This window comes from Sminthopsis crassicaudata, chromosome 1, assembly GCF_048593235.1.
Source record: "Sminthopsis crassicaudata isolate SCR6 chromosome 1, ASM4859323v1, whole genome shotgun sequence".
Classification (NCBI taxonomy): Eukaryota; Metazoa; Chordata; class Mammalia; order Dasyuromorphia; family Dasyuridae; genus Sminthopsis; species Sminthopsis crassicaudata.
In genome coordinates this window covers 627271630-627287863 of record NC_133617.1, presented here as the reverse complement: position 1 = coordinate 627287863, position 16234 = coordinate 627271630, and the positions used below count along the sequence as shown (strand labels likewise).

The 16234-nt window shown below is 38.3% G+C and overlaps 1 protein-coding gene across 2 annotated transcripts; it reads left to right on the top strand.

Moving 5' to 3' along the window:
- Positions 1–447: 447 nt before the first annotated feature.
- Positions 448–3769, top strand: C1H16orf54 (chromosome 1 C16orf54 homolog). Of its 2 annotated transcripts, none has more exons than XM_074282723.1 (2): positions 448–635; positions 1703–3769. In XM_074282723.1, exons 1-2 carry the CDS (start codon positions 597–599, stop codon positions 2345–2347), a joined length of 684 nt encoding a protein of 227 aa, XP_074138824.1. In that variant the 5' UTR covers positions 448–596; the 3' UTR covers positions 2348–3769. The 2 variants fall into 2 exon arrangements, with proteins under 2 accessions (XP_074138824.1, XP_074138825.1); XM_074282724.1 differs by lacking the exon at positions 448–635 and adding an exon at positions 642–1291.
- Positions 3770–16234: the final 12465 nt, after the last annotated feature.

Sequence of the window (16234 nt, the reverse complement as noted above, 5' to 3'; positions counted from 1 at the left end):
CCAAAGCATTAGACCTTGCTCCAGGGCTCAGGGCAGCAAGAGGAAGAGAGGTGGGAATATGAAGATTGGGATCAGAATTTGTGAGAGTGGGAGAAGCATGGAGATGGGAAAGGTAGGGCCTTCGTAGACAAAACCATACATAACAGGACATTAAGTGGGTGAACCAAATTCTCATGATCCCCTTGGATTTCCAAAGGTTTAGGAAGGGTCTGATTGCTATCCCTTCCTGACATCTGAGTAAATATCCAGAGCCTGCACCCAGAAAGAAGACAGGCGGTTTTAGCCGCTGAAAACTGAGAATAAAGGGAAGAGTTACAAAGGCAAAAAAACAAAAACAAAACCTTTCATGCTGGGGAGCAAAGAAGAACTACTCCCTTTTCCGGTAATACCTCACCCCAGGAAATGGTTCTTTACCATGGGTGACCACATCCACCCTGTTTCCATAGAAACACCTGGGAGGAAGAGGGTGGCAGGGGCAGTTGAGTCACAGTTGCTTAACTGCCTGCCCCAAATGGGCCCTGTTTATGCCCTTCTGGGAATCCCACCCCATTCAGTGCCCTCCCAGCATGCACTGAAGCGATCATCCCTCAAATTGGATGAGAACAGAGACTGCTGAACTATCTGAAGAAACCAAGGTGAGAAGCATGGGTAGGAAAGAAAGCTGGGGGGAATATAGAAATAAAGAACTAGAGATTCAGAGAGAGAGACAGACAGACACTTATACACAACACACACAGATGGAAAGAGAGAGAGAGAGAGAGAGACAGAGAGACAGAAAGAGGGTAAAGTGGGGGAGACATTCAGACAGACAGAGATAGAGAGAAAAAGTTTGGAAGATCAGAGAGAAACAGGCCTGGGGAAACAGAAAGAACTGGAAGGATAGAAATTGAGACAGAGAGATAGAGAAACTCAAAGAGACGCACAGAAAGAGATGGTTTAGGACCTCGAGAGACAGAGATAGGAAGAAAAAGAGAAAGACAGAGGAGAGAGAACTTGGGAAGGAGAGAAAAAGAGATAAAGAAAGAGGTAAAGAAATCTAGAGAAAGACAAGTGCTCATCTGAGGACTACAGTGAAAACTTCAGAGAAACAAAAGCAGAGGTACAGAGATTGGAAGTCAGACTTAGAAAACCAATCTTTGCCCCAGAAAGACAGACTTAGAGAAAGACTAGGGGAAAAAAGACAAGGGAATAAGTTTAGAGAGATAATGAGAGAGAGACTCCAAAGCAACTAGGAAAAAAACCCAAAAAACCAAAACAAGAAAGGCAGCCGGAAAAAGGAGCAGGAACCACTGTAAGTAATGGGAAGAACAAGAGTGATTGGGCCCCTGGGGTGGAAGGATATTTCTGTCCTTCCCTCCCCGCCATTTCCTCTTAAGCAAAATGGAGGGGGAAAGAGTCCCTGCAGGAGAAGATTCCAGCTGGCTCTTTAAATGCCAGTGCTAGGGACACCTAAGTTCTGTAATAGAAGTGGAGCCCCGGATACTGAAGTATTTTCCCTCTCTCTCTCTCTCATTCTCTCTGTCCCTTTCTCCCCTTTCTCCCACATTTTCCATTTTTCCTATTCTCCCCTTCTCCCCCTCCTCTCTGGCTCTGTTCATGCATCTGCAATGGACTCTTTTTCTCTCGTTTTCTTTCCCTCCCTTTTTTCCTCTCTGTTTTTCTCTCCCATCTTGGTCCTTCCATTTCCCTCTCCCCCTCCCAGATGTCTGCAACTCTGGAACAGCCTCCCGAGGACCCAGGCCTGCCCCAACCCTCCCCGTGGCCCCCCCTCCTGTGTGGACCCTGCATCCCCATCATGCTGGGCCTGGCCTTGGTGGCCGCCATCTTCCTCGTGGCCACAGCTGTGTTGGCCGAGCGTCTTTTCCGCCGTTCTCTGGAATCAGACCCTAGAGTCCAGGGGCCCAGCCTGGTCTGGCGCCCAGGAGGGGAGCTGTGGATTGAGCCTGTGGGGACACCCCACGAACGGTCTGAGGATTGGTATGGTTCAACAGCCCCTCTTCTGCACTCCCAGGCTCCTGAGCCTCCTATTCTTGGGGGCACTTTGGAAATGCGGGCCACAGCACCTCCCCTTCCAGATTCTCCTCTCTGTCCTTCACTTCCACCCCCGGCCCCCGAGTCTCCTGGCAGCACGTTCTGCATAGCAAATCCTTGGGAAGAAAGGCCTCGGACCACTGGTCTGGTAGGCTGGTTTGAACCGCAGCCAGGGCCAGAACCCTCACCCCCCCCACTTTATGGCATCCGAAGGCCTGGGAGCCCTGAGCCTGACTGGGGCCTACAGCCACGGGTAACCCTGGAGCAGATCTCAGCTTTTTGGAGAAGAGAGAGCAGGGTACATGGAGGCCCCTGAACAATGAGGTTTTACCCAGGTTAAGCTTCCCATAAAGAACTTCTTCCATATTGAAGGCCTAGGGGAAGCTGGGCTTCCTGAGGGTCAAAAGACATTGAGACCTATGGACATAGGACCCTGAACCTCCCCTTTGGATCCTGGACTATCCCTCAGACAAGAGAGGTAGGATCTGGAAAGGACCCTCAAGGATGGAGTGCTGAGCACTTTTTAAAAACACCAAGACTCTTTTCTTCTGGACTCTGGAGGTCAGGCTGGGAGGGGATGAAGTGGTCACTCCAGCAGAGCCAAATGGATCCCTTGCTCACCCTATGATAAGGTGCCATCTCACTTTAGAATGGCTTAATGGAGGTGGGGCAAATAGGGATGTTAGTATAACTGTAAAGTCACCGGAGCAAGAACATCAGGCGGGTGAGATGTAGGAAATGAACAATTCTCTTTCCCAGCCTTCAGCTGCTCTCAGTTTCCCACCTGTTGTTCCCTCCCAAGCTCCCAAGCTCCTCACCTATGACAAATAAACCTGCTTCCAAGCACTTAACTCCTGTAGACAAAAACAATTTTACCTTTATTATTTGTATATATGCATACAATATAACTTAATTATATATGTATAACTTGCATATATGTATAAAGTATATATACATATAACTTGTAAATATGCATTCAAGTGTGTATATATACATATAACATATATATGTATACAAGTATATATATGCTTATACATGTATGCAAGTTATATATATGCATGTATGCAAATATATATAACTTGAATCTATTTATACATAATATGTACATATGTTATATATAACTTGTATGTATATACACACAAGTATATGTGGATACTTGTCTATGTCACTCTATGACAGAAGACAAATGTTCTGTTCCAATTCTTAGGTCTAGAAGGGATTGCATCATATCCATCCCTTTCATTTCATACATGAATTAGTTGCAGCCTGAGGGAGAGGGCTTTCCTTTAGTCTGCATGACCAGCTTGTGTCAGACCCTCGGTCTCCTAACTTCTGGATCTGACATCCTTCCACCACATCTTCATGAGAGAGAGATGAAGGAAGGCCTGTATAAGCTAAGACCGTTCCATGTGAAGGTGGGGAAGCTACAGCAAAGCCTGAGAAGGCTCTTCAGGAAATGGTGGTTGGAGTTGAGAGTAGTGCTTGAGGGACCCTTTCAGAGAGGACTTTCTTTCCTGGGGGAACAGGCACCTGGAGATGATAAGTGCTCTGTATTCTATTAAAGTAGAAAGGAGATTTCTTTAATTTGGCAAAATAGTTACTCATTGGCAACTATGTAATGTGCTGTGTGTTGGGGTCACTACATAAATAAGCCGTGTGTAATTTGTATCCAAATAGCTTACAATCTAATAGAAGGGATTTAATCTCAATAAACTATGATACAATGTGTCGTCAGTCAGTATGACTCTTCGTGACCCCATTTGGGGTTTTCTTAGCAAAGATCCTGGGAGGGTTTGCCATTTCCTTCTCCAGCTCATTTTACTGATTACATGACTTGCCCAGGATCACCCAGATGGTTAGTGTCTGAGCCTGGATTTGAACTCATGAAGATGAGCCTTCAGCTTACAGAATAATTAAAATTCTAGGAGTGAATTCTGCCTGGGGGCTATCTGATCTGGCCTTGGAGGAGGGGAAGGGTTTCGGCCTTTGGAAGTGTGGAGGGACTTTGGGCAAATGCATAGAGATGGGAGAGGGGTCAGGGAGTGCAGCCAGAGTACAGAATGGGCAAGTCAAGTCAAGTCAATAAGTGCATGATGGTACCGTATCATTGTGTGTTAACCTATTTATGACTATATTTATCACATGGGGGGGGGAGGTTAATTATTTACTGATTAAACAGTGAGTTGGATGTGATATGACTCAGTTTATTCTGTTACAAAAGGGAAACCATAGAGGCCTTAGAGGAGATCCTCCATCCCTTGGCGGTTCAGGGCGTGACTGCAGGCCAGATCAGTGGAGAGTGCATTCTGACTGGTCAGTAGGACCCAGGATGTCATCCTCAGGGGCCAGTGCAGACCCCATACCGGAGTTATTTGTATCTTCATAGGTTAGCATTTATTGAGCACCTACTATGTGCAGGATCTAGCATTAGCACTCTGAGGAATGCAGGAGATGTCCTTGGCAATGGTCCTTGTCCTCCCCCTCCAATCAGGAGATTGAATTCAGTGGTGGAAAAGCAGAGTTATTGAAACAAGGCCATATATGAGTGTCCAAAACACAACATTTTGGAGTGAAAGAGTGGAAAGAGCCCCAGATTGAGGGGCAGGTTTCAATTGCCACCTTTGCTATTTGCTAGCTGTTTGGCTCTGGGTAAATCACGTAAGCTTTCTGAGCCTCAGTTTCCTAATCTATTAAATGGGGTTATCTTTATTACCTATCTCACAGAGTTGTTTTAAGGAGATCAAAATGCCAATTGTCCTTAGGATGAAGACTTTGGACAAGGCATTTGCTCATTCTGGAATTCAGTTACCCACAGAAAATTCAGACATTGAAGATCCTCATTTCACATTATTCCCTCAAAGTTCCCTGTGCTCCCACCAAACTCTGTTCCCAAATTCACCCCGTGGTTTCCAAGTTCTGAGGGAAAATGCTCTGCGAACCTTTGCCCATGATACCTGAAATGTCTTCTCTCTCCCTCTTTGAAGAATTCTGACCTCTCTTTGAATCCCAACTCAAACGGCATCAACCCTCCCTGATTTCCCTTCGGTCAGTCACAAATGTCTCTTTTCTTAAGCATTTAAGTGTTATTGTATATTATTCAATTCAATGAACTACATGCTCAAAGCATTGGAGATATAGAGGCAAAAATGGAAAAAAAAAAATAATCCCTGTCCTCAAGGGGCTTAAATTCTATTGTAATGACAACAGGCACACAAATACACATTAGATAATTTGATCCCTAACTGTTGACTCCAGAGAAGACCTCATGGAGGGGGTGGTACCTGAACTGAGCCTTGAATGAAGACAGATTCAGAGTCAGATTTGAAAAGGAAGTGAATGGAAAGTGTGGGAACGCTGAGGTAAAAAAACAGCTCCTAGTCCAGTTTAGTTGGAATTTTGAAGGCACAACTCCCTTGGAAGGGAAAAGGAACAAGCATGAATAAGAGCTTGCTTTGGGCCAGACTCTGTGCTCGTCCTTTACTAGTAGATTATCTCATTTGATTCTCACAACAACCTTGGGAGAGAGGTGCTATTATTATACACATTTTACAGTTGAGGAAACCGGCAAGTAGCAATTAAGGGGCTTACCCAGGACCACACAGCTGGTAAGTATCTGAGGCATTACTTAAAGTAATGAAAGTGAAACCACTGAAGGTTTCTGAGAAGAATTAAACATTACCCAAATTAATCGAATACTTCTCCTTTGTGACTCTCATTGAATTCTCCTCAAAGTTTACCACAAGGACACTAATGTGCTGAAGGTCTTCCTTACATTTAGGCTCTTAAGAGACGGCCAGATTTTAAGAGTATTTTTGGCAGCTGTGTGGAGGATTTGCTGGAGGGGAGAATTTAGGAGCAGAGATGCCAGTTAGAAAAATGGTATAATGGTAAAGACAAAGGCCACGAGGGCCTAAACTAGGTGGTACTTCTGTAAGTGGAAAGATGGTAACAGATTGGGATATAGTTTCCCATATCTCAACAGATTGAGATATGGGAAACTACAAGCAATAAGAGTTGGCAATAGTTTGATCTTGGGAAATCAAAGGAGTGGGAAAAATCAGGGATGATTCAGAAACTGAGAATCTGGGTGATTGGTTTCCTTAACTGTAATAAGGAATTTAGGAGAAAGGACATTCTTAGGGGGAAAGATAATGAGTTCTGTTTTGGACAATTTGAGATACTAACAAATATCCGAGTAGTTTTAGATAGCTATTCATCATTTTAAAGGTTCATTTATTCTTATACTTTTTAGTGTTTTTAACAGAAATGAGTGGTTTATTTTGTCAAGATATTTTTCTGCATCTATTGTAACAATCATATGATTTTTGTTCTTTTATTAGTAAGAAAGTCAATTATGCTTAGTTTTCCTATTACTGAACCAGTCTTGCATTCCTAGTATAAGTTCAGTCTTGTCATAGTATGTATATCTTTGTGATTTTTTTTTTTTTTGTTGTTGTTGTTAATCTTTGGCTTGTATTTTATTTAAATTTTTTGCATTACTATTCATTAGGGAAATTTGTCTGTAGTTTTCTTTCTCTGTTTTGACTCTTCCCAGTTTAGATATCAAGCCCATCCATAGTTGTGTCAGGAAGGAATTTGGTAGGATTCCTTTACTTTTTTTTTTTTTTTTTTCAAACAGTTTATGTAACATTGGAATCTGGGGACTGAAGCTCTGGAGAGAAGTTAGGAGTGGATGTGTAGATTCAGGAAAAATCTACATAGAGATAATGCTGATGAGATCCACAAATGAGAGACTGAGAGAAAAAAAGAGGGTTCAAAAAACCTTGAGAGAACCTTATATTTTGGTGTGAGAGAGCAGGAAATGGAAAATAAATCAATGGGATGGAAAAAGAATAGTCACATGGAAGAGAAGGAGGAGGAAGTAGTCAGTTGGTCAACCAGATGGACTTCTTTAAATTTCAGATTATTCTGTAAAGAACTAAGGGTTGGATAAAATGGTGTCTGAAATCCCTTTAGTGGCTAAGGATAGGGAGTTGGTGGGAGGTGTAGCTAGACCTAAATAAGGACCCTGCCCTTCCAGAATCCATAATCTAAAAACAATAAATACTAAAGATGGGTGGACACATTTATAAGATAATTAGGGAAAAGTCAATATTGACAATGTAAGTCGAGCACAATAGGATTATAAAGAGAGAAAGGGCCTTAACTCTTTCAAGTTTAGGTTAGATCAAGAAGCCTTAATGAAAGAACTGGGATTCTAGGAGGGAAAGGAAGGAACCCATGAAGAAATGTAAGTAGTATGAATGGAAGAGAAGCAAGATATATTGGGAGAAGATTCCAATTTGGAGAGGATGACAACTGGACCTTTGATCTGGAAAAGCAAAAGTACAGCAGCATGAGATGTTGTGGACATCATTCCTGAGAACATAAAAATAGAGTGAATAGACTATCAGACCTGATTCACAAACCCCATTGACTTTTCCTTTTCGAAGATCTCTTTTATCATTATATTGCTTTCTGACCCTCATATTTCACCTTAACTACTATTATAGCTTCCTAATTGGCCTCTCTGCTTTGATCCAGTGATTCCCCACCTCCAATTTATTCAGAATAATCTTGCTGGAACATAGTTTTGAGCTCTTTGGCCCCTTCAGTGATTCCTCTTTTCTAAAAAAAAAAAAAAAAAAGTTATTGATAATTAATAAAAAAAATCCAATGATGTCATTTTCCGATGTCCACCCATTCTCCTTATACGCTTCTAGTGGAACTCTAATTACAGACTCCTTTTTTCCTACAGAAAAAAATACAAACTTCAGAGCTTGACATTCAAAGTCTTCCATGATCTGCCTTCAATCTGTCTTTTTATGACCTTTTCTCCCTTCTATTCTTTCTGGAGTATTCTGTATCCTGGCTAAATTGGTCTTCTACTATCTTCTGAATAGACCAAAATAATTTCTTTTGGCTAGAGTGTTTTCCTTGTTTCTGCCTATGCAATTCCTATCCCTGTAATTTTTTTCCTGTAATTTTTTAAAAACAATAGTTTTTTATTTTTTAAATACATGCAATGATAGTTTTCAACATTCACTATTGCAAAATCTGTTCCAAATTTTTTCCCTCCCTTTCCCCGCCATAGCCAGCAAATAATCCAATATATGTCAAACATGTACAATTCTTCTACCTGTATTAAAAAAAATTAACCAATTATAAATATGATTAATAATAATAATATAAACATAAAAATAAAAAATTAATATTGATCATCAATAAAATAGAACCTGTCCTAGGTTATACATTCTGTCTGTTGCTTATTATTCACAAAAGCATCATCTTCTATCTCCATGTCATGAACATTTAGGCCTTCCAGACCTTCCATCTCCCCTGCTGAAGCACTTTGGGCTTTGTCATCTGTTTTCCTGTTGAACTATTGGGACTCGAGTTTTTCCAACCACATTGTAGCTGAGCTTTTTTATTTATTGTCTCCTCCAATTAGAGTGTGTGAACTCTCTAAGAACAGAGTTTTTTTGTTTGTTTTTTATTTAAATGCTATTTCATTGACTGGAGGCAACTCCAAGCATCCTGATCTATATTTTGCCATTGGACCTAGATGGCTCTGAAGGAGAGAGAGGCTGGTGACTTTGGACAACCCTCTCTTAAATCTGATTCACTTACATGATCTGACATCTCCTTCCAGATGTCATGGTACTTTTTGAGAATGAAGGACAAGCAATCTCTACATAGTAGTAGCTGCCCCATTGGGGACCCAACTGGTCAGTTTTAAAAGTTTCCTTCCTTCCTTCCTTCCTTCCTTCCTCCTCCTCTCTCTCTCCCTTCTTCCTCCCTAATAATTTATTTATTAATGGGTTAATTGATAATCAATAAATTGTCAGTAGTTTCTCTCAGTAATCAAAGACATGGAGATACCTGAAAGCTTAAATGTTTTTGGAAAAGATGATAGGTAAAAAAAATCAAACCTGACTGGTAAACATTTAATGAGGGGATGAACAATTAATAAGGAAGCAGGCTAAAAGCTGTTTTTCTCCTTCATAAGCTGGGTTACCCTAGATCACAATGGCAGGGGTGGGGCAGGGCAAGGGGACCAGTGGAAGGGCATAGACTTATTTTCTAAGAGCAAGAATTCACCTACATTAGAATTTGTTTATAAGATCTTCTAAATGGGTAAATATTACCCAAGATCAAAGAATATATACCCAGAGTATTTGTGCAACCTCTTCTATTAGTAATATTCCTCAGAGACTCATTGACTGATCTATTGGGAGATCCCAGAATCCATGAATAAGGAAATAGAAAGGAAAATCAAAATCCTAATTCACTAATTGATTATTAGCATAATGGAAAAATAACTTTCCTCATAAAGAAATTTGGATGAGGGGGGAAAATAATGAGTTCACATTTTGGATTTGTTGAGTTTGAGAGGCTTAAGGGACATAGAGTTCAAATGTCAAATTGGCATTTGATCATATAGAATCAGTGCTTAGGAAAGAGATTAGGGTAAGATATAAAGATGTGGAAATTATCTGCATGAGAGATCAGATTTGAACCCATGAAAGCTGATGAGGTTACCAAGTAAAAACTGTAGACAAAAAAAAGACAGCTGGACCTCAACCCAGGAACACTTGAATTTAGATCCTGCCACAGACACTTAGTGTCTTCGTGATCTTGGGCAAGTCACTTAACCTTGGTATTGCCTCAGTTTCCTCTCCTGAAAAACAGGAATAGTAATAGCACATATTTCCTAGGATTGTTGTATTTATAAAGTACTTTTTTTCCTTGAGGCAATTGGGATTAAGTGACTTGCCCAGGGTCACACATCTAGTAAGTGTTAAGTGTCTGAGGTCATATTTGAACTCAGGTCCTCTTAACTTCAGGGCTGGTGCTCTATCCACTGCACCATCTAGTTTTAAAGGACTTCATAAATATTAGATCAAACCAATTTTTTTTTTTAATCTTACTTTTTCACCTAGCACATTTTTAAAAAAATCATCCAACCCCCCAACCCCCCCCCAAAACCCCCCCACCACTCTTCTCTCTCTTTTTACTCACACCTCTTCTTCAAGGATCAATCAGTTAAAGCACCATTTTCTGTAAGACCTCTCCAGATCCTCCAGGTGATAGTCCTTCCCCCACTCCTGTTATTTTGATTTTACTTTACACATCTTTTACATTTACTTATCCTTAAATATGGCTTCCCTTCCAGTAGCATATAATCTCTTCTAAGGACAGAGGATGTTTTCATCATTGTGTTTATGTCACCAGAACCTACTAGTGTACCCAGCACATAATAGGTGTTGTTGGATTGAATTCAGCAACTTGAACTCTAAGCACATTTTGTTGTCCTTATTAATTTTCTTTTAAAAAACTTCCCTCCCTGAGGCAACTGGGATTAAGTGATTTGCCTAGGGTCACAAAACTAGGAAAAGTGTGTGAGGTCACATTTGAACTCAGATCCTCCAGAATTCAGGGCTGGTGCACTGTACCAACTAGCTGTCCCTCTTATACATTTTCAATCTCAGCTCATCCTGAGCTCTTGACCACATGATGTTTAGAATCATATGGCTCTTTTTAAATCCCTTGTTAATTACTACTTCTATCCATGCCTTTTGGAAATCAAAGTTGGGGGATGAGTTATTGGTGCATTTCCATCACTTTTAGCTTTTCCACCTCCTCATTGGGATGATTGCCATATGCATTTTTAGAATTTAGCTTCTCTTTTGGTTTCAACTCATCTTTGAATGTTCAACTCAAATTCCCCTTTATGAATCCTTTCTTGAGCCTCTCCAAAATGATCTCAGACATCACATAACATTATGATGTTTTATACATCTTTAATGTATGTATTATGTGACTGTTTCCCATATGGCTTCTAGAATATAAGCTCTATGAAGACAGGAAAAGTTTCTCTTCCAGAGCCTAACTCAATGTTCTGTACATCTGTCCCCCCATTGCTAATGAGACTAACAGTTGCTTCTATTGTTGGTGATTTCCCTCTGAAACTACCTTCCATTTACAATGTATATATCTTACAATGTATATATTGTATCTACAATTTGATTTTCTTATTGTCTCCTCCTTGTGCTAGGATGTGTGTTTTTGCCTTTCTTTGTATTCTGAGCACTCCTGGCACATGTAGGTGGTTAATAAAATTCTTCTTGATTAATTGACCATAACTACTTAATGGATTATTGGAAGTTATTTTAAGCCAACATTGCCCTCTAATGGCCAAGGTTGAGAACTATTTAACTGATTGGCTCTTCCTTTTTCAAAGGGAATTAATTGTATCACCATAGTCTGTGTTCCATGTCTTTTTTCCTTTATCTTTCACCATTCATACCAAATTCCATTTCAGGCAATCTCTCTCTCTCTTTTTTAACTTTGTTTTAAATTCCATTTTTTTTTTTAGTTTTTACTTATTAATATTTTTTTTATTTAGAATTTTTTTCCACAGTAAATATGCATGAGTTTGTTTTTTATAATATTATCCCTTGTATTCATTTTTCCAAATTATCCCCCCCCTCCTTTCACTCCCTCCCCCCGATGACAGGCAATCCCATACATTTTACATATGTTACAATATAACCCAGATACAATATATGTGTGTAAATACCATTTTCTTGTTGCACATTAAGTATTAGATTCCGAAGGTATAAGTAACCTGGGTAGATAGACAGTAGTGCTAACAATTTACATTCACTTCCCAGTGTTCCTTCTCTGGGTGTAGTTGTCTCTGTCCATCATTGATCAACTGGAAGTGAGTTGGATCTTCTTTATGTTGAAGATATCCACTTCCATCAGAATACATCTTCATACAACATTGAAGTGTACAGAGATCTTCTGGTTCTATTCATTTCACTCAGCATCAGTTGATGTAAGTCTCTCCAAGCCTCTCTGTATTCCTCCTGCTGGTCATTTCTTACAGAGCAATAATATTCCATAACCTTCATATATCATAATTTACCCAACCATTCTCCAATTGGACTTCCATTCATCTTCCAGTTTGTAGCCACTACAAAAAGAGCTGCCACAAACATTTTGGCACATACAGGTCCCTTTCCGCTCTTTAGTATTTCTTTGGGATATAAGCCCAATAACAGCAATGCTGGGTCAAAGGATATGCACAGTTTGATAACTTTTTGGGCATAGTTTCAAATTGCTCTCCAGAATGGTTGGATTCTTTCACAACTCCACCAACAATGTATCAGTGTCCCAGTTTTCCCACATCTCCTCCAACATTCATCATTATTTGTTCCTGTCATCTTAGCCAATCTGACAAGTATGTAGTGGTATCTCAGAGTTGTCTTAATTTGCATTTCTCTGATCAGTAGTGATTTGGAACACTTTTTCATATGAGTGGATATAGTTTCAATTTCATCATCTGAGAATTGTCTGTTCATATCCTTTGACCATTTATCAATTGGAGAATGGTTTGATTTCTTATAAATTAGGGTCAGTTCTCTATATATTTTGGAAATGAGACCTTTGTCAGAACCTTTAACTTTAAAAATATTTTCCCAATTTGTTACTTCCCTTCTAATCTTGTTTGCATTAGTATTGTTTGTACAGAAACTTTTTAGTTTGATGTAATCAGAATCTTCTATTTTGTGATCAATAATGATCTCTAGTTTTCCTCTGGTCATAAATTTCAGGCAATCTCTTTATAAAATTATGTAGTCTTTTCACCATTTTCTTATTCTTCTTTTACTTAAGATTACTTTTGGAAAACCCTCTTTTGCTCACATCATTTCAAATATGAGTCAAAAAAGCTATCTTTATGGTACTGATACCTAAACAAGGTAGATTGAAAACAGAGAAAGAAAATTATAGACCAATCTTCCTAATGAATATTGATGCAAAAATCTTAAATAAAATGTTAGCAAAAAGATTACAGAAAATCACCCCCAGGATAATACACCATGATCAAATAGGATTTATACCAGCAATGCAGGGCTGGCTTAATATTGGGAAAACTATTTATAATTGACCATATCAATAACCAAATTAACAAAAACCATATGATCATTTCAATAGATGCTGAAAAAGCATTTGATAAATTCCAAGATCCATTCTTATTAAAAACACTTGAGAGTATAGGAATAAATGGACTTTTCCTTAAAATAGTCAATAGCATCTATTTAAGACCATCAGTAAACATCATATGTAATGGTGATAAACTGGAACCATTCCCAATAAGATCAGGAGTGAAACCAGGTTGCCCACTACCACCATTACTATTCAATATTGTACTAGAAATGCTAGCTTTGGCAATAAGAAATGAAAAAGAGAAAAAAAGAATTAGAGTAGGTAATAAGGAAACCAAATTATCACTCTTTGCTGATGATATGATGGTATACTTAGAGAACCCCAGAGATTCTACTAAAAAGCAATTAGAAATAATCCACACCTTTGGCAAAGTTGCGGGATAAAAAATAAACCCACATAAGTAAGTCATCAGCATTCTTAAACATCACTAACAAAATCCAACAGAGTTACAAAGAGAAATTTCATTTAACATTACTGCCAATAGTATTTTTATTTGGGAATCTATCTGCCAAGGGAAAGTCAGGAATTATATGAGCAAAACTACAAAACACTTTCCACACAAATAAAGTCAGATCTAACCAATTGGAAAAATATAAATGCTATTGAATAGGTTGAGCAAATATAATAAAAATGACAATACTACCTAAACTAATCTATTTATTTAGTGTTATACTAATCAGACTCCCAAAAACCTATTTTAATGACCTAGAAAAAATAACAAAATTCATCTGGAAGAACAAAAGGTCAAGACTTTCAAGGAAACTAATGAAAATAAAATCAAATGAAGGTGGCCTGGCTGTACCAGATCTAAAACTATATTATAAAGCAGCGGTTACCAAAACCATTTGGTATTGGCTAAGAAATAGACTAGTTGATCAGTGGAATGGGTTATGGGTTAGATTCAAAGGACAAAATAGTCAATAACTTTAATAATCTAGTGTTTGACAAACCCAAAGACCCCAGCCTTTGGGATAAGAATTCACTGTTTGACAAAAACTGCTGGGAATATGGCAGAAACTAGGCATTGACCCACACTTAATACCATACACCAAGATAAGGTCAAAATGGGTTCCCGATCTAGGCATAAAGAATGAGATTATAAATAAATTAGAAGAACATAGGATAGTTTTCCTCTCAGATCTATGAAGGAGGAAGAAATTTGTGACCAAAGAAGAACTAGAGATTATTGATCACAAAATAGAAAATTTTGATTATATCAAGTTGAAAAGATTTTGTACAAACAAAACTAATGCAGACAAGATTAGAAGGGAAGCAATAAATTGGGAAAACATTTTTACAGTCAAAGGTTCTGATAAAGGTCTCATCTCCAAAATATATAGAGAACTGACTCTAATTTATAAGAAATCAAGCCATTCTCCAATTGATAATGGTCAAAGGATATGAACAGACACTTTTCAGATGAAACAATTGAAATTATTTCTATCCACATGAAAAGATGCTCCAAGTCATTAATCAGAGAAATGCAAATTAAGACAACTCTGAGATACCACTATACATCTGTCAGATTGTCTAGAATGTCAGGAAAAGATAATGATTAATGTTGGAGGGGATGTGGGAAAACTGGGACACTGTACATTGTTGGTGGAATTGTGAATATATCCAGCCATTTTGGAGAGCGATTTGGAACTATGCTCAAAAAGTTATCAAACTGTGCATACCCTTTGATCCAGCAGTGTTACTACTGGGCTTATATCCCAAAAAGATACTAAAGAAGGGAAAGGGATCTGTCTGTGCAAATATGTTTGTGGCAGCCCTTTTTGTAGTGGCCAGAAACTGGAAACAGAGTGAATGCCCATCAATTGGAGACAGGCTGAATAAATTGTGGTATATGAATGTTATGGAATATTATTGTTCTGTAAGAAATGACCAGCAGGACAATTTCAGAAAGGCCTGGAGAGACTTACATGAACTGATGCTGAATGAAATGAGCAGGACCAGGAGATCAACAACAATACAATATAATGATCAATTCTGATGGATGAGGCCCTCTCCAACAAAGAGATGAACCAAATCAGTTCCATTTGTTCAATAATGAATAAAACCATCTACACTCAGTGAAAGAACTCTGGGAAATGAGTGTGAACCACTACATAGAATTCCCAATCCCTCTATTTTTATCTGCTTGCATTTTTTATTTCCTTCACAGGTTAACTGTACATTATTTCAAAGTCTGATTTTTCTTGTGCAGCAAAATAACTATGTATATGTATATATATTGTATTTAACTTATACTTAATTTTTCCCCCCTATTTGAATATGGTTTATTTGAAGAACTCCAAAGTATTAACAAAGAAACTAATTGTGCTGATTAATAGCCATAATAAAGTAGCAGGAACCAAAACAAATCCACAAAACATCAGCATTTTTCTACAGTACTAACAAAAAGTAGGAAGGAATAATAACAGTATTCATAAAATAAAATATCTGCACATTAACCTATCAAGACACACTCAGTACATATAAATACAGCCATCAATTGTTTTTTATAGAAATAAATATGGACAGATAACTAGAGTGAGAAGCACTGTTCATGGTTGGTGTGCACCAATGTAATAAAAATGATGTACTTGTCTAAATTATTTTACATATTTGTTATGATAATAATAAAGGTTTTACGAAGGGGTTGCTATACAGAACTAGGTAACAGAATTCATGTGATTGAAGAAGAGATCCAAAATTACAAGGGAAATTAAAAAAAAAAAGAGAATGAATTGAGAGGGCATCTAATATTACAGGATACCAAGTTATATTATAAGGTAGTAATATTCAAAAGAAATTTTCATTGTAAAAATATATAAATTGTGAAACTGTCTAAATAAGCCAAGATTAAAAAAATCAAACTAGCACTTCTTTTTTTATTACACTTTATTTTTAAAATTAATTTTATAATTATAACTTTTTTTTTGACAGTACATATGCATGGGTAATTTTTTTACAACATTATCCCTTGCACTCACTTCTATTCTGAATTTTCCCCTCCTTCCCTCCACCTCCTCCCCTAGATGGCAGGCAGTCCCATATATGTTAAATGTATTATAGTATATCCTAGATACAATATACATATGTGCAGAACCTAATTTCTTGTTGCACAGGAAGATTAACTTATATTTTAACATATTTACATGTATTGGTTTGCCTACCATCTGGGGGAGGGGGGAGGGGGAAG